A 24,224-nucleotide genomic window follows, 5' to 3' on the forward strand; every position below is an offset into this window, starting at 1 on the left:
GCTGCCCAGACAGATTCCAGACAGCTGTCTCCAGCCTGCTGCTCCTGTTCACAGGCAGGCTCTGGCTCCCTCCCAAGCCTTGTCTTCTCTGACCCGCAACTGCCAACTCTTCGGGTTTTTATTGCCAGGATCATGGTATTTGATGTTTTTCTTACTGTCCCCATTCCTAGACCGAGAAACCTTTTATTTGTAATTCAAAATTAAAATGAGATTCTGCTCTTCTTGGAGGCAAAGAAAATCTTGAAAAGCATGAAATTTAGTGACTCACAAAAGTTGCAGGCGTATATATATAATTTTTAAATATTTTGATTTATTTTTTTTAAGCCAATCTTGTCATGGGGAAAAGTAAGCAAAATGATTTACATGTTAATTAGCAACACTGCTGACATGAAATATTATTTCCTTGTCTACCCTTCCTGATATTATGCAGCATTCCAGCATGGCAAGACGGAGAACTGCAATTCTGAAACGGTATTTTACACTCTGTGCCCAAGAGAAAATCCTATGCAGCATGCAACGTAGGAGGGCAACAGCCTTTCGGACCCAGGTTTCAGACTGCCTTCCTTCAGGGAAGGAGTGCCTTGAGAGAGGGGGGATGCTACGCATCAGCAGGGAGGGCACGGTGATCCTAATATCCTACCATGTGTGCAAGAATTCTGCCTAACACAAGGACCCTCTTGCCCAGCCAGTGCCCAGCTGACCAGCTCATCTGTTTAATGATTCCTTTAGGTAGGTACCTACAAAACCCTGGACTAGCCACCACTGTCAAGAAAGCCACTGAGAAAATCACTGAACATAAATGAGTTCTCAGTGCTCATTGATACATTGTTTTGCACTTGTAAACATTGAAGTTACTCAAATAATTAAAATAAAGTCTAAGCAGCTTCCAACTCTGTTATCTTTCCTACTTTTGCCAGAAATTGAACTTCCCAAACATTTAGTTTAATGAAAGACTTTTGCAAAAATAAAACATGTTTTGATAAAAATGTCAACAAAATAAATCATGCAAAACCAACTGGCTGCTTTGTGCTTTCCTTTTCCTTTAAATAGGACATTTTTCATTAAGTCAAACTTTTATTTTTCAAGATCATTTCAGGCAGCCCTCCAAAATCCTTGAGGTTTTGTTTCATTCAAATTGCTCCAAGTAGGACATGATCACTGTGATTATGACTTTTTTTTTTCCTTAATAGGAAGGGGATTCTTAAATACTTCAGAAATATGGAAGAGGAAGCTGGACATGAGGAAACAGACAATGACAAAAATGTTAAGCCAATTCAGAAGAATACAAACATCAGGGGATTATTAAAGACACCTGGTCTGGTGGAAAGATGGATGAAACTGCTTCCATTAGATACTGGACAATGAGGTGAAATTTATGTGCAGATGGAAGTAATTTATGCAGTTGTTACACAAAGGATCGTTATTTATTGCTAATAAATGAGCCCATTTGATGGATCTAATCAGTATTCAAATACTTAATGTGTTTTAAGAGCAGCTAGGGTATATTCTCTGTAGCACAACTCATTGCACTCAGGAATTTTGTCAAATTACATGGAGCTGTGGTGAAAGGCTGGAATGTGAAACAAGGGCAGTAAAGTAGATGGAACAATTTCAAAAAATAAAAATTGAAAAAAATTTCCTCCACTTTCTCCTCTACCTCTTCCCACTTGTTCTGAAATAAGTATTGGGACGTTTATGTTCAGCAGCATTAATTTAACCATCCAAGATGACAGGATAAAAAGCTCCAAATGACACTATGGTGACAATGTACAGATTGTACAATATCAAAGACTGGCACCTTGTTTTTTCATTGTGGATTTCAACCCAGGATATTTTCCTCCCATTCTTGTTTCTGATTAATACTCTTCCTACTTCCTCTCTGCCTCTTTAAGAAGAGTACTTACGATGTCTGTGGAGGATGCTGTTGACCAAGTTAACCTCTGTAAGTCCCTTCCAACCTGAGTGATTCTATGTTCCACATGCACAACTTCCTGAGCAATGGATGCATCTTTGGGAAGAAAAATAGCATGGGCAGCACTTAAAAGATTTAAACACTGAGCTCCTTAAAAGGTCCAGAGATGAAAAGAAAACCTGTCCATTCTTTAGCATAAGGTACAAAGTACTGAGAATTTACATGAAAAAATCACACCTGACATTTACAGCCACATCAAAGCCCACTGAGAATCAGCACAGCACTATTTCTGTGCCTTCACAGGAAGAGGTGCTCTATGTTTCTTCCTGGAAAAAGTACTTAAGTGGAAGGCATTTTGTGACCAAGCTCTTTGACCCTTCCTGCTGAAGGCCACTCAAAAGCAGCAAGAACAGCACTTCACTCTTCCAGCTAAGACAAAAGATTGGGTTTTAAGATTTTGTGTTTCTGGTTGCTTCCTCTATCAAATTATTGCTGGAAGAGTAAAAGAAAAATCAGATAACCCTTCTTCCAGAGGAGCTAAATTCCCCTCACAACATACCAAAAATGCAGGTGCTAAGTGGAGATTATGCCACAAATTTTTATGTTAGTGGACTCGACATAAGGCAGATGTCCATAGAAATCTTACTGGAAAGTGGTTTCTGGATAGGATAACCATTAGGAAGTGTGTGAGGTAGATTCCAGGAAGGATTGTTGTGGCCTTGGGACAGTTTTGCTGTATAATTAGGAAATGATTGATAGCTGGAACCTTTACATTGGAGCTTCGGTTGAGTGAAGGAAAAGAGCAGCTCAGCCCATGCCCTCACCCACTCTTTCTGCTCTGTTTCAAGAAAACTTGCATCGCTGGTCCCAATCTGTACCACTAACTCCCAGTAGTTGAGCAGACACATATCCTTAGAAGGGGTGAAATGCATTGTGTCAGCTTCCTACACACCTGACACTGCACAGTTAATTCAGAACTACATGCTCAGTATTCACCAGTTATCTTACAGAGCCATGGGACAAGTTCAGTTATAAATGATTTTAACAACCCTGGAATGTAAAAAGTGGGTGGTGGTTATTGCAACTGCTCAACTGGAAAAAAAAAAAGCCTACAATAACATACACCTTCATTTTAGAACTCAAGTGTATGGATTCATGGGGAGATGGAAGGAAACTTTCCTTCCCTTTCAGAAAGTCTTTGAAAAGGCATCTTGGATCATGCAGACTCAATCACAAGGAATCATCACACCAGGTTCTTTCAGTTTGGTATCTTACCTCTCACCCAGGAAATACCACACATCTGGAAACAGCATCTGGTATTTTGAGTTAGGTCTACTGCTGCCCAAACGTGAGGTTAGGATAATGCTTATGACAAGTACATGTACTTGTGAACACGTCCTCTCAATCTTGACAGATCATCCTGTAGCAAGTTGATTTGGCATGGGCAACATGAGCTGATAAATAGGCTGCTCAGTTGCACAAGAAAAGTAACAAGCAATTAGAGATGGCTGAAGGCAGCATAAAGACAGTGAATACCCTCTGAGGAGGTGGACAGAAGCAGCTGGCTACACACAAGACATGCAAGAAAACGCAAAGCCATCTTTCAGAGCAAGTATTTCACCTCCCATCTACTCTAGACCATTCACTCAGTCTCTCTGATCAAAACCAGCCTAGGAAAAGAGGGCGGGTACAGATAGTCTGCATTCCTGAAGTAGCAATGGAGAAAAAAATGCCAAAATGATCAGAGCAGCTCAAGGGATAAGGCTTTCCTATTGGCAGTGTTTTAACTTTGACACCATGAAGTCTCATCTTTTATAATCTGAAATAAGGAGGTTGAAAGAGAACTGGTCTGGAAGCTTTCTTAAAGCCCAGTAGAGAGTACAGGGAACAACACGCTCTTCTGTTTGGCTGGGTGTCCTGCACACCTGCTTGAGTAAAAATGAACTGCATGAATGAAGGCTCACTTCTTCCATGTCCTATAATGTCAATCCCTACTTAGCCAGCAGTTTCCTGAGGAGTTTCACAATAAATAAATGGATAAACGAGACTCTTTATTCTTGATATCAAACCTCGAAAATATTTTCAGGTCTTTTTTACATAAGAAAATGGCAGCAACAACAGAAGAACTAAAAGAACTTTTTGGTAATTCTATAAAGATATTTAGGCACTAACACTGAGGAAATATGCTTTATTTTTACAGCGTGGATAAATGGCTTTGCCTTGATTAAGAAGTGTTCCAAAATTCTCCTACATAGTCCAACTACCATACATATTGGTTGTCTCATGACAGGTTGGGAATAAAACATCACGAGCAGCACAGTTTTAGAGTCACTGCCTGAGCAGATCCCCTACCACAGAATACTCTGGAATGGGTCTGCCTCAGCCTCTCCTCAGTTAAGGCAGTTATGCTCACCGAAAATAAATACCGGATGAAGAACCAAGGTGTTCTCCAAAAAAACCCGATATCCAGGAATTTTCTCTAGCTTAGTGCATATTATACAGAGTGAAATGGTTCAAGCTGTTATAACCTAGTCCTCAGGACACAGAGGTTCAAAGTTCCTCCTCCAAATCAGACAGAGAGGGCACCAGAATTTGGGTCTCTAGAAGTCCAGGATTTCTGAAGTACTATCTTACTTGAGATAAATTGCCTCATTTCTGTGAGGCGATTCACTCTTGTGAATCTAGTCCTTTGCTTCCACATTTCCTATATTTGTAGACACAAGCAAAACCAGAGCATTTCAAGTCAAACAAAACATTCTGTTCAACCCAAAATCAGTGTTTTCGACTAATACACACAAATCAGAAAATCCTTCTTTCCGTCCATTGGGCCAAAAGGAAAGAGATGCTTTCAGTACTACTGGTTTTGTGTGCATGCAAACCTTGGACTGAAACTATAGCATTGATTCAGCCTAATTTAGCGTAAGTCAACTGTTTTAAATAGCATGAAGAGCCCAGAACTCTGCCTTGCTGCAGAAGCAGCAAGTGAAAAATTATTTGGGATCAAAGCTGCAATCTACAAACTGGATTCACCCTGCCCTTTGCTTCCGATAGGCAAGAAAATACAGATACACACAACAACCCCTACCCATTCGGAGCAAAATCCAAGTACCACAAGTCTTGCCTTCGGCAAATACGTACAACGATGCTCTGCATGAGGTTTGGGCATATACATAGTTTGTTGTTTACAGCCTAGCAATGGATGGTTTCAAGGATCAGTTGTACACTTTAATCCTTTTGATGTAAAAACTTCTACGCAACATTAGAGTACAGGAAAGTTTTTGCAAGGCACTGCTTTCTCCTTTTATGAGCTTCAGTCCTGAACAATGTATTTGTACAGTGACTCAGAGGCACTGCCTCTTGAATGTAAAGACTATACTAGGCAACATGTTAGACACAACGGTCATCTCAACTCTCTCCCTGACGTCTGGAGCCATCACACAACTCTTTTTGGCATTGTGGCATTCTGAAGTTCAATAAACTTTGAGTGACTGGATGAAAATTCAGATTTGGTAAAGGAAGTAATACAACTTCCAGTACACAAAGTCATTGTACGAAGGGAGCTCATAAGGGAGGGAACCAGCTACTGCGAGAGAAGTCTGGCAACAGAGGCTACCACAAGATTCCTGTTTAATATGAAACAATCTGTGCTGACTGAACTAGACCGGGCATTGTACATTGCATTTATTGTGGGCCTGCATTTTGTCAGTCTCAGAAGCAGCCCCATATGACAGGATGCTGAAACCACTGAGTTAAATCGGACAAATCACACCTCTCACACCGCTCTGTGTGTGCATAGGAACAGCCACATGGAGTCAGACCAAAAGTCCATCTAACCCACCACACTTTCTCCAACAGCATGAGTATAGGTAGAGTACAATAACATTATTAGCCCTTTACGTAAAATAAAACCTAAGGCTTCCATGTTTAAAATTATCTAAGTCAGTATTGCAGAAGTTTTGCACACCTCCTTTCATCCTTCCTCAGCTCTGGTCTAAAAGCCAACAGGTATCAACCTGCCCAAACCTAAAATTGAATAGTGTTATGATTGCTTAGCTTCCTCAGATAAGTATAAAGACAGAGAGGTATGTAGGAGTTGCAGCTTTGAGAGAGAAAAGGAGGGGGGATGGGGGTGCGGGAAGCTGGACCACAGATAATCCTGTCCTGGATTGCCACAAACTGCCATGAAAACAATCATGAAATTAGCTGTCCTAGCTTCCCTGTAAACTGTTACGCTTTCACACCCCATCCTGTACTCAGATCCTTTGCTGAGCTATTTCAGCACATTAATTTGCCAGAAAACCTGACTAAAGATTTTCCCCCCTTAACTGACTTCACAGACTGAAATAGCTCTGTTAAAGATCTGTAAATGCAGCTGCCAGAGTTTAGACTACAGTGAAACTTCAATCCAACTTGCTAACAGGGTATCAGCAAAGCGTACTATACCCCCAATAAAGCTGCCACTTCAAAACCAAGAAGTCAAACTGCAACCAAGAGAAAAACAAGCAAGCCTTTTGCTTACAGCCCAGACAACAAGAGTCACTCAACAGAGTTAAAGTTACTTCACTGTATTTTGTACCCACACAGAATGTTTTGGGATAAGCCTCCAAACAAGGCAGCACAAATTTAATACAGTGTCTCCCATATCATACCTCTGGCAGCCTTAACTCTGCCCTTGAAATCTGACCTAGCCTGTCCTGCGTCTGCTTACAAGTTAAGTGAAGAACCTGCACAAAACAACTGCTTACATCTTTATCATCTTTCTACACAGATCTTTCAAAAGAATACTAAAAAAATAATCTAACAGTAGGAGCACTGAAATCAACTAGATGCTTCAAGAACTAATAACGATGCTCTTAACTTGCATTTCTAAAGGGGAATGTCAAAACTGAAATACTTGGAGCCTCAGCATTTGGTCACACTGCAGCTTGACTGAGTTTTAAATCAACACAATTTTGCCTTTACATTTAAGCAGGTATTATACCCAGAGCAACAGCACAACAATATGCACCCTTGAACTTTCATTTCCTAATTCACTTCTGAGACGTGACATGGCACTACTGCAGCGATCAGCAGGCAGTCTAACATTATATAAACAATTTCAGAAGCCTGATGGATATAGAGTAGATTAACTGTTAGTTTGGAAGAATAAGAACTTGCAGGTTTGCTAAGTAAGAACTAGAAAATATAAGCAGGTTTTCAAAGCTGGCTACTTTAGGTTAGCGCTAGCAAGTTTTTACAAGCAGCCTCTATATATCAAGCTGTCTTATTGCCTCTGCAGGCAGCAGGCAACAGGGAGTCAACAGCCATCAGAAAATAAATTTTAAGAGTCACCAAATCATTCTATAAGCAAGTTGCGAAGTCATTCATTCCACTGCGGAAATTGGTAGGTCAGTCTCATTTGATGGGATATGAGGGACATGAACTGTCTATTACCAAGCATTTATTCCTCTCCCAAGCATAAAAAAAAATATTAAAAGAAATATCACATTCTCCCTCATACACACACCTTTGCTCCTCACGCACCAACTGCGAGGTGTAAGACCTAAGGAAAGCCTTTAATAAACCACTTTAAAAAGAGACAGCCTATTGCACAGAATGATAACATGGTATTTTTCAGTCAAAATAACCAAGCTACATGATGAATTTTGCATCAGAGTCTACCATGAAACCCAAGAGAGGTTTATAAAAATAATTACGTGCAAGTAATTATGTTAAATATGATTATCCATCATTAATCATCTCACAACTGCAGGAAAACAACCAGCGCTATTTTGTTATGAAGCGATCAGCTATCAAGTCTTGCTTTTTGCAGAGAAAGGCACTTCAGCGTGGTATTTGTGGCCTGCGAGCTACTGACTTTCAGCTGTCAACACCAACATCGTATCATAGCTCACCTTCGGACACCTATACATTGCTTTGATGAGCAGTGACATTCTTCACAAACTCTAAGCTTGTTTACATTAAGCGCCTAGATTGTATACTTCACCCAGGAACCCGTCCCAGTGCGGTTTCATTGAACTGAAACGTCACTTGTTCCTTGATTTTTATTAAGTTCACTTAGGTTGACCAAATGAGCTTCCCTAAAGTAAACAGGGTTATAAAATATCAGGATGATTCTATCTTTAGGTGCTCAATAGAAACAAACATTAGTTCAACTAGAAAACTTTAAAAATGACTTTAGATACAAAAGTGTAACAATTATACTGCGCGATACATTTTTATATATCACTAAGCCCATGAAATTTAAAAAAAAAAAAAAAAGTTTTTGCACCATCAAGAACAGCCACAAGTCCTGAACCTCCATTCTTTACGCATCCTTGATCAGAGTAAACTGAAGCTTGGGAATGCTTGGGATTCAAAATACCCTGAGCACATACTAGTGCAACACCACAACGCATACATAATCCATCAGAAAAGGGGGGAGGGAAGAAAAAAAAAAATAGCAAGAATCAGATGGTGCTTTATTATACAAGCATGAAAGTAAGTTCCTTTGGAAAATAACTTCTCGGGTGGACTTCTGGACCAGTGAGGTAGCCCAATGGGAGAGAAAAAAGTGGAACTTGGTCCCCACGCGTGATACCTGCCAGACGGTCCCTCGCGCCTCCCCGCGCCCCGGCGGGGACGTGGACGGGACGGGACGGGACGCGGCCCAGCCCACGGCCCCGGCTGCGCGGCGGCCCCGCAGGCCGCCCCCCGTGCGGCTGGGGGGCCCGGCCCCCGCCCGAGCGAGCCATAAAGTGCAGCAGCAGAACACGATCCAGACAAAAGCAATGTAAACAGGTGACTGATATCGGTCTCTTTGTCCGCGCCGCGGCCAAGACGAGGCGCCGGCCTTCCCCGCTCCCCCCGCGGCCTCAGGACGGCGCCACGGGGAAGCGGCGCACCCGCACCACGGGAGACAGGTCCACGCCGAGGATCTGCTGCGCCCGGCGCCGCGCCGCCGCCAGGCTCCGCCGGCTCCAGACGCTGCCCCGCACCCGGATGGTGGGGAAGGTGGTGAGGCGGGGGGTGGCCGCCTTCCAGATCTCCTCCAGCGACTTGCCGCCGAAGGGCTCCCAGCCGGCCCCCTCCGCCGGGCTGCCCCGCTCGCTGTCCGCCTCCTCGCCCGGCGGCTCCCACGCCAACGCCGCCGCCTCCCCCCCGCCGCGGGGGCCGTCGGCCGCCGGTGCCGCGGCCGCTTGCCGCTGCCTCTCCCGGCCCCTCCTGCGGCGGCGCCGCCGCCGCCTCCGCCGCTTGCCGCTGCCACCCGCCGCCGCGGCCCGGCGCTTGGCGTCGGCGGGCGGGAGGCGCCGCTTGCCGGCGCGGCGGCGGGGCCGCTCCGCCGAGGGCGGCGGCGGGTCGGGGACGACGGCGCGGCAGGAGGCGTATCCGTAGACGTCCTTGCTGCGGAGGATGACCGGGGAGAACTCGTGCTTGAGACTGCAGAGGAAGTTCCACAGCTCCGAGTCGGAGCTCATGAACTCCGTGGACTTGGGCATGAAGAGCTTGAGGGCGTCGCCCAGCGCCTTGGTGCCCGCGAAGGAGACCTGCGAGCGCGAGTACACAACTTTCTCCGCCTCCCCTTCCAGCCCCCAGGCGGCGGGCGCCGCTCCGTCGCCGGCTGCCCCCGCCGCCGCCACCCGGGCTCCCGCCGCCGCGGCGCTCCCCGCCTCTTGGTTCATCTTCCCGGCTCCTCTCTCCAGCGCCGCCTGCTTCCTACTGCGGGTCATGGAGGCAAGAGGGACGGGGTGGCGGCGAGAGGCGCCGAGACGCGAGAGGAGAGCAGGAGAGGCGAGCAGGAGAGGCGAGGCGCACGGGCGCCCGCCGCCTCGCCTCGCCTCGCCTCCCCTCACTGCACCCCGCCACCGCCGCACCGCGCAGGGAGCGACGATCGATATCCTGCCGCCCGGCACAAAATGGCGCTTTAAACTCCCAGGCGGGGACTGCGCGTCGGACCGCCCTCCCTCCGCGCCTGGCGGTTGGCCCGTTTGAAACACGTCGGGCGGGCCAAGCCCCAACCCCCGCGCCGTGGAGGCGGCCATTGGGAGGGCGGCGGGCGCCCCGTGGGGAGGCCGAGGTGGGGGCGGCGAGGGGGCGGCCGGGAGCGTCCCCTCCCGGGGCGGCGGGAGGTGCCCGCCTGCCGTCAGCCGCGCGGGCGGGGGTCGGCGACGGGGAACCCCGGAACGCCCCTGGGCCGCCTTCCCCCCACCCCCGGTAGGGCGTCCCAGTTAGTGGCCCCTTCCCTCAGGGAACGGCGAAGGGTGCCGGCAGGTCTGGCGCGACCGCTGTGCCGTGTGCTGGCGTCGCGCCTCGCCGCGAGGACGAGGTTCTTCACAGGGCGGTGGGCAAAGATGGTTTCTAACGTGAAACGCGTGCAAGTAAGGATTTGGTTGGACGCTTCGATGGGCAGGCTGCCCCGGAGGAAGAGCAAAGGCCGAGCGAAAGGACAAAAATGGGTAAACAGACGTCGTGCAGTGAAGTCCGCCATACGATATTAAATACATCCATCCTGCTGCAGAGGGGTTTTTTAACACGAACCTGTAGGCCAGTCGTTCAACGTCATAAGTCACAGAATCACCGAACTGTTGAGGTTGGAAGGAACCTCTGGAGGTCATCTTGTCGAACCTCCCTGCTCAAGCAGGGCCACCTAGACCAGGTTCCTCAGGACCATGACCAGACGGCTTTTGAGTATCTCCAAGCATGGAGACTCCTCTCTCTGCTGACCAGTGATGGGACACGAGGAAATGGAATGAAGCTGCATCAGGCGAAGTTCAGACTGGACATTAGGAAAAAGTTAACCGAGAAGGGTGGTCAGCACTGGAACAGGCTCCCCAGGGAAGTGGTCATGGCACCAACCCTGTCAGAGTTCAAGGAGCACCTCAGTGATGCTCTTTGTCATATAGGTTTAGTTTTAGGTAGTCCTGCGAGGAGCAGGGAGTTGGACTCAATGATCCTTATGGGTCCCTTCCAACTCAAGATATTCTATGACTCCACCACTGCTCTGAGAAACCTGTTCCAGTGCTCAGTCACACTCACAGTGCTAGATGTTCAGAGGGAACCTCCTGTGTTTCAGTTTGTGCCCACTGTCCCTGGTCCTGTCACTGGGCACCACTAAGAAGAGCCTGGCTCTGTCTTCCTTGCACCCTCCCTACAGGTCTTTACATACATTGCTAAGATCCCCCTGAGCCTTCTCCAGGCTGACCAGTCTCAGCTCTCTCAGCCTTTCCTCATAGGAGAGATGCTCCAGTCCCTCCATCATCTTTGTGCCCCTTCGTTGGATTCTTTCCGGTATGTCCATGTCTCTCTTGTACTGGGGAGCCCAGAACTGGACCCAGCACTCCAGGTGTGGCCTCACCAGCAGTGAATAAAGTGGAAGGATCGCCTCCCTCAATCTGCTGTCAATACTTGCCTAACGCAGACCAGGATACTCTTCGCCTTCTTTGCGGCAAGTTCAACCTGGTGTCCACCAAGACCCCCAGGTCCCTTTCTGCCAAGCTGCTTTCCATCTGGGTGGCCTCCCACATATATCAGTGTATAGGGTTGTTCCTCCCCAGGTGCAGGACTTTGCACTTCTTGTTGAACTTTATGGGGTTCCTGTCAGCCCATTTCTCCAACCTGTCAACACTGAAATATTCACAGCATCGTTGGGATTGGCTTCGTATCCCAACAAAGCATATCCCAAATGAAGTCAAAAAACCTCAGTCTTTGCATTGGTTGGGCCCTTTGTGAGAGTCACCAGCTTTCTGAGTCCACAGTGCCGTTTCTTTCTGCATGGCACTGCTACGCTTGCAGCTTTAGAGCACAATTTTTTCAGCTGCTGTGAAATCCCATGTCCCTCTAGACCATGCTTTCTGATACTTCAGAGATTGCTGTCACAGGGAGAGTGTCTTGTTAGGTTCCCGGATTGTTTCAATTAAACCAGAGCTCTTCCCCGCACCCAGAACAGCAAGGTATCGGCAAGGGCAGAGCTGGTTTAACCTTCCCTACAAATCCTACTCAGGGTTTGATTAAACTCCTAACTAATTACTTTCTCTCAGCATCGGTAAAGGGCAAGGAATAACATTTTTCTTCATAGACAGTCTTTGTTCTGTAATTAATCTTTCAGTTTAGAATAGGGAAATCTTTTATTCTCAACTCATCAAGAACCTAAATTGGAATGTCTAGAAAGCCAGTCAAATAAGAGGCAGAAATTATACATCAGAAATTATTCCTTACTGCCGATGGAAATAAATTCATTTTCTTCACAGTATAATTTAGTTTGTGTTCATGGGAAACTCAAGAATATTAATCCAAATAACCATTTAAAGTGGATATTAACAAAGCTATTTTAAATCTTCATGGGGACAGTTTCAAGGTGCAGCCATATTCTAAACCAGCTTTCTAAATTACCCATTCTTAAAAAAAACCCTTTCCCAAAACGATGGTGTTAGTGCCGTTTTTAATCGGATTCATTTCACAGCGTACTTTAGAGCACAGTCGTGCAGGCAGATTGATTTAGCTGAGGGAGGTATCCTATCATGCAGAGGACAAGAGCCCAGAGCTGGAAGCGTCAGGGCCAGGCATCTCTTGATCCAGCTGTGCTGCAATTAGTCACGCTCTTGGCATGAGTGCCTGGTCGCAGCCATGGGGTGACCACAGCTTAGCAAGAGGCTCATCACCTGCTGGACCGCAGGAGATGACCTGTGCTCATGTTCTCAGTGGCAGGAGCTCCCACACTCTCAGATTCAGCAGCTCAGCTGACAAGTGAGCCCTCATTAAACTGCAGAAACCCAGTTGCTTATAATCATTGGCCATAACCTTTTTCCTGAAATTACAGACATTTCTGACATACGACTCAAAAATCATTTTGACAGAGGTGGGGAATTTTAAGCAAGCAGTAAACGAGTCACTGTAGCTGCAAGTGAAAAGGGATTAGTACATTTTTGTGTTAATCAGCATTTATTAATTATTTTTACTTTTTTGCTTCCAGGATGGACAATACCATTTTAAGGCATAGGATGTAATCTCAATTTTGCAACTTCATTATGAGTTTTCTGCAGTGTAACACTCTCCTTGTAATACCTTACAAAGTCATCTCAAAATAATCCACGGTAATTGGCTATCTTTTAGTAATTTACAATAGCTCAGTACAGTAAAAATGATGATAATAAAATAAATAAACCTTTGGAAGTGCATAGCTCTTCATTTTAATCGTACTACTTCTTATAAGCATTAATTATCACTCATGGTACTCCTGAGTTGTGTAAGTAAATATTGCCTTTCTTTAACAGATGAATAAAATGAAGTGGATTAAAATGGCTTGACTAAGATGTATAGACTCAATGACTTAATTTTCTGTAGATCTTAATTTCTAACAATCATTATTCTAAAAATACAGTGAATGGCTACATTGGAACAGAGAAGAGAAAAAAAATCTGTAATTTTTGTTCCCAATTATTTGTTAGAATTTCTTTTCTTTATAAAATTCGGGGGGGGGGGCAAGTACCAATTGAGAAATTACTGCAGGGACCCGTTATTTTCCTAAATAATGCCTTCCTAGTACCAAAAAAACACTGTTAACTGCTAATTATTTTAACTGCTTACAATGTTATCTGTACATATGATCACATCAAATTTTGAGTTCTGCTGATGAAACCTAAAATCCTGGATATTAACTCACACCACTTCTGCTGCTGGGGCTTTTCCCCCAGAATAGTCATGCTCTTCTACCCGGATTAGCAAGGACAACTTTGCTAACGCTTTTAAAGATAACCACTCTTTTCTAATATCTTTAGCTGTGCTGTTGAGAGGTTGCATTAACTGGCAGCCTGCTTCAGTTCATTTGCCTTCTAAATGTCTTTAGCATAGTTTCAGGAAAGTTTGCGTGACAGTACAAGCATGACTCCACATCCATTTGTAACTAAACTTCAGATGTTACCGAACCCAGCAGTCGTCAGGTTCCTGGGTCTGAGAAGTGCCCAGACAAGCACTGGCAAAATTCCTGAAAATACTTTCAAAGAAAGACAAAAGCAAATAATTTACAAGAATAGTCTCTCAATCAGTTACTGGGAAAAAAAAAAATCATGGAATTGCTGTGTGTAGGAATCGCAGTTACAGTCAAAAAGGGAAATAAGATGTTAGGAATCACTATGAAAGGGATAGAAAGCAGAACAGAAGACAGCATTCTGCTGAACACAAGTCCATTGTGCCTCCACAAATCTTGAATACTGTGCATTTCTAGTCTTACCATCTCTATAAGGATATAGCAATGATACAAAGAAGGGCAACCAGGATAAGCAGAAACATGGAACAGCTTCTCTATGAAAAGAGATTAAATAGGCTATGACTCTTCAGCTTGAAAAAACAGATGGCTGAGGAAGACTATGATAAAGGTTTATAAAACTGTGATAGTACAAAGAAGGCAGATAAGGAATTATGATGTCTTAGTTTTCATAATCCAAGAATGACAGGGAAGCACATGACTCTATAAAGCAGAAATTTTTAAATGATCAAAAAGACATACTTTTTTTTTTTTTTCAGGTGACTCATAATTACTCTGTGGAGTTCATTTTTCAACAAAGTTGTGGGTCCCAAAATAGAAAAAATGTACCCCAGTACTGAACATAAAGGTGAGCTCATTGAGAAGGGGTTGCAGGCATTACAGAGCACAACATTTAAAATTATTAGATGTGAATGGAAGAAAAAAAACCATCAAGGGCTGTTGTACATGAAAACAAGTCTAGCACCTTGGGCTCAGAAAGCTTGTAAGCCAAGGGCTAGGAAAGGAAGGAAGAATACATCGGGGAGGTAACCCTCAGTGTTTGCACCATTCTCACACTCTTTCCCTAACCTTCTGCTTCTGGCCTCTAACAGACAAGGATGCTGGACTAGGTGGACCCTGGAGCTGGCCATCATGGCTGGTTCTACTCTACAGACCTGTTAGAAGACAGAAGAGGGCCACCACAGCTATAAAATGTAGTGTTTCTTTCCTGGAGCTTTACTGTTGCAACAACTTGCAACAGCTGGAAGAACATCTTCTAGAGCTAAAAGGCATTTGCAGGGAAAGACACACAGAGGTTACAGAGTCCATCAGCAGCCAGGAGCCACACTCAGGCAGAAGCCCAGCAAGGATGGAGCCTGCGGTCAAGTGTATTCCACTAGCTCTGATTATTGCATGCTCATTTTTCACTTTGTTCATAGCCTCAATACATCCTCTTTCAAAATGGTGACTGACTACATGCGGAGGGGAAGAAAGGATATATTTTTTAAATAAGCCTTTTATTTTTATAGCATTCATTGACAATAATGTTTGGAAGAGGAAAAAAATCTCTAACATTTTAGCAGAAGACTTTGATACATTCAAAAAACCCCTGAAGCAATAGTAAAAATAAAAATACACACAGAAGCATGCTTTGTGTTACAGAAAGCACTCCTAGAAGATATTTTAGCAGAAGCTGTTTAACATTTGTTTCTACATTCTGGGAAGTAATCTGTATGTGATGCACATAACCATGCAAACTGTGCATCACTTATATCATCATTGCCCCTTTATTAATAAATGCTGATAATAGCTGTACTGGTGGTCACTACAGTTTTGAGGGTCGATAATAGTCACTTAGTCTAAAACGTCAAGAAGTCCTTGGTTTATATATCCAAAGTGAAAACTTTCCTTGCTAATCCTGTTTTTATTTCATCTTATTTTTTCTCTCATTCCCTTCAGTTCACCTAAGCCATCTGTTTAACCACCCATGTTGGCTTTGACTATATTATACTCCCAAATCTGCTGTCTTTTCCACCCCTAAAGTAGTTCACCTGATGTTAACTTTACTATAGACAAAGTAGCAGTACTTAAACCACTGTGCCTTCTTTGGAAAGCCAGTGTGAAGTGAGAGACGTGGTGGTAGCCACACTGTGTTGTCTTCACCAATTAAGCTGGTAAAGTGAGAAATCAAATGGAGGGAAGTACTGTAGATTAGAGCATGCAGGTTTTGGAAACTGAATATGCTAGACCAGGAGGAAAAAATCCCAACATTCTTATTCTAGAATAAATGCTTTCACAAATGAGATTATTTCAGAGTATCTATTCCACTTTCTTTTCTGTTCTCACCTATTTTATTCTAGGACAAATTCCAGATGGAGCTTCAGAAGGAGGATGCAGCTCTGCAGGTCTCAGGCTGCAGGGAGTGCCTGGGGCCTCTCGCTGAGGTGGGAGCAGCAGGAGGTGGTCTTTTAGCCCGCAGGAGATGTGCCATTGTTGAGAATCTGTGTCACCAGCTAAAGGAGCTGTGAGAAGATGTCACCAGACTGTGAAGCAACATAAGAAAAAACGTTTTTACTGTAAGGGTGATTGTACGTTCAACCAGGTCACCCAGAGAGGTTGTGGAGTCTCCACCCCTGGAGATGTTCAGAAACCTGGTGGACACAGTCCTGAGCAGCCTGCTCTAGCTGACCCTGCTTTGAACAGTGGGGTTAGATTAGATGATCTGCAGAGGTTCCTGCCAACCTCCACAATTCTGTCATTCTGTGATTCCACCGATTGAGAAAAGGCAAACCCTTTCCTTTTTTTTTTTTCTTTTTATCTTCTTTTTTAATTCTGTTTTCTGCTGATATAATTTATGCTGGAACATTCTCCTTCTTCTATTTCTTCAGTCACTTTCTGTCTAAAATATGTTTCCTACTGTACATCCTTTAAATGATAATCCTCATTTATAAACCAGAAAGATGATCTGCACTACTTTCCAATACAGGACCAAATTGGTATGTTTTCAGTCGAAACTGTATTATCAAAGGTGTAAAATGGGTCAGTCTAGTAGTGCTTTCTGAATATAATTCCAACATAGGAAATATGTTGCTCGAGAACATGGTTCTCACACATCACAGACCACATCATCTTGTAATATTGATCACACTGTTTCCTGAGGCACTCTATTTAAAGTACTGAGATGGTTAAAACAAACATGAATTTCATTCACTTGTCTCAAACCAGACAATTTTAAAAGCCTACTAGCAATTATTTAATAACCTTATTAATTAAATCTTACTTCTTGATACCAAGTGTTGCTGAGCATGTCAATTCAAGAATTCTTTTCATGATACACTCCAGCCTGTGCTTCCATTTTGCTTCCTACCACATTTGTGCATTATCAGATGAGCTGGCAGCACAAATTCACTCCAGAACAGTGGGAGCACACAATTGATTTTTTTGTTGAACTTGCCACAGGGTACCATGCAATGTTTATACTGGATTTCTGTTTTACGCTGGCCTAGGGAGGACACGATACGTGATCCAGCATAAAGTCCATGGAGAGAAAGCTACCCTTCAAAAGGCTTTGAAGAAATTAGAGCGAGGGAGCCGCTACTAGCTCAGCTTCATATGTCATGTGGATTGTGGCTTTATTATATGGATACTTACAGCAGCTTTACTGCGTCACCGGACCACGTCTTACTCAGGCTCGCTCTTACTCGTTCTCCTTGTCCACAAGAGCCTTGCAAACCCTCCTGCCCGCTGTGTTTCTTTTAATGGAAAGTGACAGAAACCGGTCCTTTTTCAGGTCGTCGCTGGCACTTTCACAGGGCCCGGGAGCGTGAGCTTCGGGCGGCTCAGGTGGAAGAGGGTCTCGATCTCCCTCTTCCAGTGAGCGTTGTAAGCCCTCAGTTACGATGTAGATGTTGGCTGTTAGCTTTAACACCTCCCGCTGAACCTCTCTTTTGTTCTCTGAGTTAGGCGTGGGCTCCGAAAGCCTGGAAGCCTTGCCTCCGCGCTCCTCGGTTCCTCCTGCTGCGGAGGGAGGGAGGGAGGGAGGGAGGGAGCTCTGTCCCCGCTGCGGGCGGGCGGCGGGGGGCTTGGGTGGCCGCGGGGTACAGCACCGGGAGGAGACCTGGCTTGGGGAGCACCGGCGGTGCCGGCCCTCTTACAATGAGCTGAATGCCTTTACTGAACTGAGATCCTGCCCCCACCTAAAACCTGCCCGCGTTACGTTCAGCTGGATCGTTTTCTATTCCTTGAATGTATTTCGAATGTTACTCAATGCAATTCTAGTTCAAAGCGCCTGAATTGAGAGCTATATCACCTCCCCAGAATATTCTAATAATTTATAGTTTGGTAACACTTGGTTGGCAGTATTCTTTATAATCCATTTAAAATTATTGTGAATTCACGTCAGCACATAATAAATATCTAAACTGGATGATTTGAACACATTAATTATTTTGACCGTTTTCGAGAATATTGTTATAAAGAAAGAATAAAAATAGATTGATAATACCTAGAGAACTGGGCTTTTAGACTGTACGTTTTAAAATGAAAGAAAAGATTCTCCGTAGCTGTAGATACTCTTCATTTCAGTACAGACACACTGACTGATACTAGCTGAGGTTTTGACCCTATACGTGATCTGCATTATTATAAAGTCTCTCCTCAAAAGACAATAATATTCAAGGCAAGTTCACCGTCGGTGAACCTGCAATGGCTCCAGGTGGATGAGTAGCTCATTTACAGGTATTTTAAAATTATCTTTCAGAAATGCAGTGAATTACTTAATCTGTTTATTCTCACAGAGGCATATACATATTACGAATGCTATCAACCAGCAATTGCAGTAAATATTTTCCAAAATACACAAGTGCCCCAAACTTCCATTATAAAGTGAAAAACTCATCAAAGTTAACAAATCGTCTATATTCGATCCCCATTCCGCTCCGCTACCTTTGGAAGGCTCCTCCAAATAAGAAATGGTAGTGGTTTAATCTTTTACTAATTTCATTAAACCCGTGCTAAGCCCTAGTGCAGTCACTTGCTCCGGTTTATGTGTGGCGTGTTCCAGTTTATTTTATACCGGCTCCTATTCCATTTAAGTTCAATGAGCCATCTTTGCTCACATTTAAGAGTACTCACATAAGGCTTAGCACTGCTTTAATAAAAGCCACCTAATTAAGCCAGAATTTTCACTGTCCATTAGCATTCTCTTACATCAGCATTTTGAGTCGTACGGTTTTGACACTAGGAGCCTAAAGTTGAAGTCCCAGTGCGTTGTCTGGAGGGAGCTGCTCAGTGCTTAACATTTGCAATTCATGGCCTGAGCCATTAATTATTCCTTTGCATGCAAGAAGAACTGCAAATGTCCCATCACTTTGGAAAAAGTGGTCATTATTTAGAAGTGTAAATGAAGATGCTAGAGGCTAACCTCAAATCCTGTCTGAAACAAAGACTGGCATCTTTAATCTCTGGACTGTACCAATGGATTGGACATATTGCAACAGAAAAATACCACATTTATTCTCAGCATTACATATTACATGCCCTAGATCTGTTTTTGCTTTCATATTCCTCATATTCTCCATTCCTTTTCTAGATTCTTCCTGATCCAAATTCTTCCTGATCGTCCCTCCCTGACTGAAAGCTGAAGCACTGAAATTCCTGCTCATTTGCTTCCTGCCAAAATGAGCTGGTATTTCCAAAAGCACCCTTCCTCCCAGTGACTAATATGTTACAATACAGGTTTGCTTTGCTTGCTGCGTGTTCTGTTTTGTCCCACAATGGTTATAGAATTAAACAATTTAGTTACAAAGTGAATAAGACAATATGCAGATCTTGATATGTACATGGCATGTATGTAACAATAGCAAAGGAAAAACAAATCAGGAAAGAAACAATAGAAAAAACTGGAAAGCTGAGACTCCAGGACTGATGTAAAAATTGTCGATAATGAAGAAAATGAAAATGATTGCCTGATACAATCTGCATTTGCATAAAATTTGGAGGAAAAAAATAAACCTACAGTCTATCTCACCACAGCAGAGACTATAGAATGGTTTTCCCCAGTGACAGGTGTTTCCTAGCAGAAAGCTCTTGTGCCAGGAAAGGTTAAAACACATGAAGATGGAGAGTTGGCCAATTACAGAAAAGTGGAAGGATTAGAAAGGGATTACAAAATGAGCAGACAAAGACAAGTAGATTGCAAGGGACTCACTCACCTGATGGCAAACTAAATCAGACACATTTTAAATTCCTAAAGTGTCTGATGCAGGCTAGCTGTCAGGGTGAATACAGGCATTTAATCCATTTATCTCCACTGATTTTAGAAGAATTTTATGAATAGTTTAGATGAGAGTCCTCTGGGAGTCCTAATTAAACTGAAATTAATTCTGTCACATGTGTAGATAAGTTTTCAGCCAAAACTGATAGTTTCTTTCAGCCAGTCTCTTCTTTAAATTAATGTCCATTGGTTATGTGATACCCAGAGCAGAAGTGGAGAGATCTGTAGCAAAAACAAATTGGTCATTGCTAAATCAGTTCAGCTCCTGTGCAGCCTTCTCCAGTCCCTCCTCACGGACTATCTTACCAGACGTTAGCTTTCCTAGAAATCACTGATCACTTCATATGTGTGCCCAAATCCTTATTTACTTCCACTTTGAACAACATCTCCAGGTTCTGATCCAGAGATCCACCATTTAGTTATGGCCAGTAAAAAAGGCATTATTTTCAGCACTATGTCATGTGCTGATATTGAAAATGAATGAACCTAGAAAAACTAGGTAAAAGACTTCTCACTGGGAAACCATTCGGATATACAGCTGCTAGTACAGACTAGAGCTACTGGTTATCTGGCATATCCATGTTTGACTTCTAACTCCTCCATTATCACTTTTCAACCCAGTTCCCTCAAACTATCGCTAACGTAGTGTAGGATTCCTGTAGTACAGGTCGCTGGCACTACTGCATTTTGTAGAGCTGCCTAATATTGCACTGGTAGAAAAACATGATCCATGGTCTCCCAAAACTCTTTTAAGCCCTGAGCTGTCACCTACTTTGGATTTATCACCAAAATAACTATTCTGAAAATCCTGAGGTCTGCGGCAAGATGAAATATTTTTGAAATTTTGAAAATACCTTCAGTATAAAAAAAACCTCTTTCCTGCCCAAGCTCAGTTGACATGAAAATATACTTCACCATGTCTAACAGTTTCTGCATTTGAAATGCAGAGCTCTGTAAGAGGACAGGAATGGTGTCGGGGCAGCACGGGCAGGCTGTTCCACCAGGGAAGACGTGGAGGCCAGGAGCTGAGGGTGACAGCACTGCGGGCAGGAGCACTGCCTTACCAGTGAGGCGTTGGGAAACTGAGTCAGCGAGTCCAGATCAGAAGCGGGTCTGGAAGCAGTGACGAGAGTCAGCCTCAGGCCACCGATCAGCAGGGAAGTCTGTTGTGATGAAGCAGGACTGAGGCCAAGCCAGGGAGTCAAGCCAAGCCAGGGAATCAAGCCAAGCCAGGGAGTCAAGGTCCAGGTCAGAACGAGAAGGTACGAGGGGAGGCGCAGACACAGCTGCTACGCAGCTGCGAGGTAGCGCAAGCAGCACCAGGCAAAAGGGCATTAACTTAAAAGCAGCTCCCAAGGGAAGGAGGGGCAGGCCCTCTCTCTTCATCGCCTTCACAACAGCTCTTACCAGTGAAGAGGCTGTGCCTGACTCAGCCAGCCAAACTCCTTGGAGCTGGGGGAGGCACTGAGGGCTCTGACAATGGCGTTTTGGGATAGACTGAAGGTCTGTCTGTGATAGTGGCCAGCTGTGGAAAAGAACTGGCTTCACCCTCTTTGTTTTGCTTTGTAGGCCAGGCACTCTCACTGAACAAGCAGCTCTGCTCCTAGCTGTCTTTATATTTTCTTCTCCCCTCACACCCAAGTAAAGAGAGGTAGAAACAAGGAGGAAAAGAACCAGCACCACTATGGCTGCAGCCCTCAGTGTCCCCACCACCAACATCAACACTGTGAGAACTGCCACCACCATCTTCTGAAGTTTCATCTCCCATTATGTTTGGGAAGAGCCAAGGGCTCTGCAACTACTGCTACACCCAACACCTTAGTACAGCAAAACCTACAAGTCATTGCCTGAAGAAATAGCTCCCACCATTCCCAAATTTTCCTCTGTGTCCCCAAGGACTACGGGCTCAGCCTTATTTTCTTAAGCGTATCACCACCCTTCTCAGCTACCGCTTCTCCTGTTCTTCCACTTATTGCCTCCTTTTTTAGCACAAACAAAAGCCATTCACCTTTCATTTCCCCTCTCTATATTGTTTCTTTTGCATGCAGTTCCTCCTGCTCTCCATCTGTTTTCATTTTCTTCTTTTTTTCTTTTTCATTTTTCTTTCATCTGTCACCAAACCATGTCATTCCTTTCCACCTGTCTACAGGCAAAGGGTGAGTTGCATTGTATCAGAGTGCACCTCTTGGCTCCTGCCACTTGGCATGGTTAGGTGGTGGTATTGGTGGAGGTTCAGCTAGCAGTGGTAACAGAAATGGTACAAATTCAGCTGCAAGGTAGAAATTGTGTAGTGCTGTGGTGGTGCCCCTCTTTTCCTTCTCTGTGCAAGTGTTGTGAGGGTGCAAGAAAAAAACTCCAGTCTACTCGTACATGCCTCTGTTTCCCTCTGTTTGTTTGTGCTAGATGCTGAGGGAGAGAAGATCCTCTAATCACAGGTGGTGGCAAGTAGTGGCCAGCAGCTGGGCGAGCAACCATGTTGGGTGCTGCTGCTCTGGAGCAACAGAGGGGCCACAGAATTCTCCTCCATGACTGTGCTCAGGCTTCCCCTAACCCATGTGAATTTTTAGCATTCACAACATCACCTGGCCAGGAACAGTGTGGGTCTCCTGTGCAATGAACATGGTCTGGAAACAAGCATCTGGGATTTAGATTACTTGGGAAAGGATTGCAAGGAGAATATAAAGTGGTTTAAGGAGACCTACAGAAAGGCTAAGGGCGATAGTCCAGAAGAACCTAATTTTATGAAGGAATAGACCACATTACTAGTACCACAAACTCACCGCCTAAATGTATCCAGTGCACAGCACAGGGCCAAAGGCATTATAAAGAGGAGGAGATCAAGAGTGAAACTGGATGTGTTGCAGTGGGTTAACCAGAAATGTGTGGTTCAATCATACCTTTTTAGAAGGAACATTTGTAGTTGCTGCTGGTGAAAACATTCTCCCTAGCTTCACAAACACCGTACAAAAGATGTGATGCCTCTAAATGGCTGTGGCCTTCCTTGCACTGCAATGGCAACCGCTTGGAAAGCACCATGGCAGTACTTTCAGGTAGGCAGCAGTGCACACTACTGTCATCCCTTTGCTAAGTATGTATTTGCATAGCATGCAAGCAAAGTTCCTGAAATAAGATTAATCATAGCCAGCCAGTGAGGGGCAAATCCTTTCTGTGCTTGTGTTTGAATTAATTGGCTTTGGTGTAGTGCTGGACTGCATGTTAAGAGTACCTCTTCTCTAGTATCTATTGTCACAACTCTTCCTAAATCTTTGGGCAGCATGAGACTTAGCAAGCTGCTGATCAAACATCCTCCTCTCTCCAAGGGGCAAATGAGTCCAGGTGATACATTATTTAAGTGAAAAGGCATTATTAGTAAAGGACAGGAGACCAAAATAGAAAATACCAGCATGCAACTATAAATCCATCCTTTGAATACAATGTACAGGTCTTATCAATAGTTTTGGTATAGCAGATCTAGAAAAGTTAGAAGGATGAAATTTAACATGATGAAGAAGCAATGGGATGGTGTCTGTACAAGGAATAAGTTCTTGGACTTTTAGCCTGTGAAAAATAGGTTTATGGCAGAAAGAGAAAATCACGAATGCATGGGAAAGATAAATGGGGAATGGTTATGTGCTGTCCCTCCTAATATGAGACCTAGAAGGCATAAAATCAAATCCTCAGGTGGCAAACAAAAGAGACACTTTTCTATGCAGTGCATAATTAAGCAGTGGAACTAATTGCAAGATGCCATGGGTTTCAAAAGCTTACATGATTCAAAGAACAATTAGACAAATTCATGGCTGAAAATAATCTACCAAGCACTATTAGAAGAAATCCTACCCCAGGATCAGGCCTTGGTCTGGATGTGCTAGTGAGAAGCCTGGTTGTCTCCTCAGGATGAAGCCCAGGGGATAATCGGGAAATGCTGATCCTCCTCCAGGTACATAAGTGGCAGTTGCTGTACTGATGATGATGAAAATAATAATTAACAGTACAAGGCTAGATAAAATTACAGTTCTGAAGGATACTGCAACAGGGTGGATCTAATTTGAGGGTGAGAAGCATGGCAGAGACAGGGGCCCAGGGCTCCCCTCTAGCATGTGAAAAGTAAACCCTGTAAGGAACCTTGTGATTTTTGTGTACAAACTTTGCACTTATTAATTTAAAAAGGAATAAATATTGGTAAAAGTCATCTGTCATGATTGCTGTAACCCATAAGCAGGCCTCAAAGACTATAATTAGAGGGGGGGGGGGGGGGGAGAATAAAAGGAGATTCTTACCATAACCAGTTTTAACTGGCAATATGTTAATACAAGGTG

At 44.1% G+C, this 24,224-nt stretch overlaps 1 protein-coding gene across 1 annotated transcript; it reads right to left on the bottom strand.

Moving 5' to 3' along the window:
- Window positions 1–3,560: 3,560 nt before the first annotated feature.
- Window positions 3,561–11,313, bottom strand: CCDC71L (coiled-coil domain containing 71 like). The gene has a single exon (XM_075024848.1). It carries the CDS (start codon window positions 9,931–9,933, stop codon window positions 8,767–8,769), a length of 1,167 nt encoding a protein of 388 aa, XP_074880949.1. The 5' UTR covers window positions 9,934–11,313; the 3' UTR covers window positions 3,561–8,766.
- Window positions 11,314–24,224: the final 12,911 nt, after the last annotated feature.

Source organism: Buteo buteo, chromosome 4, assembly GCF_964188355.1.
Source record: "Buteo buteo chromosome 4, bButBut1.hap1.1, whole genome shotgun sequence".
In the NCBI taxonomy this organism is placed as follows: domain Eukaryota; kingdom Metazoa; phylum Chordata; class Aves; order Accipitriformes; family Accipitridae; genus Buteo; species Buteo buteo.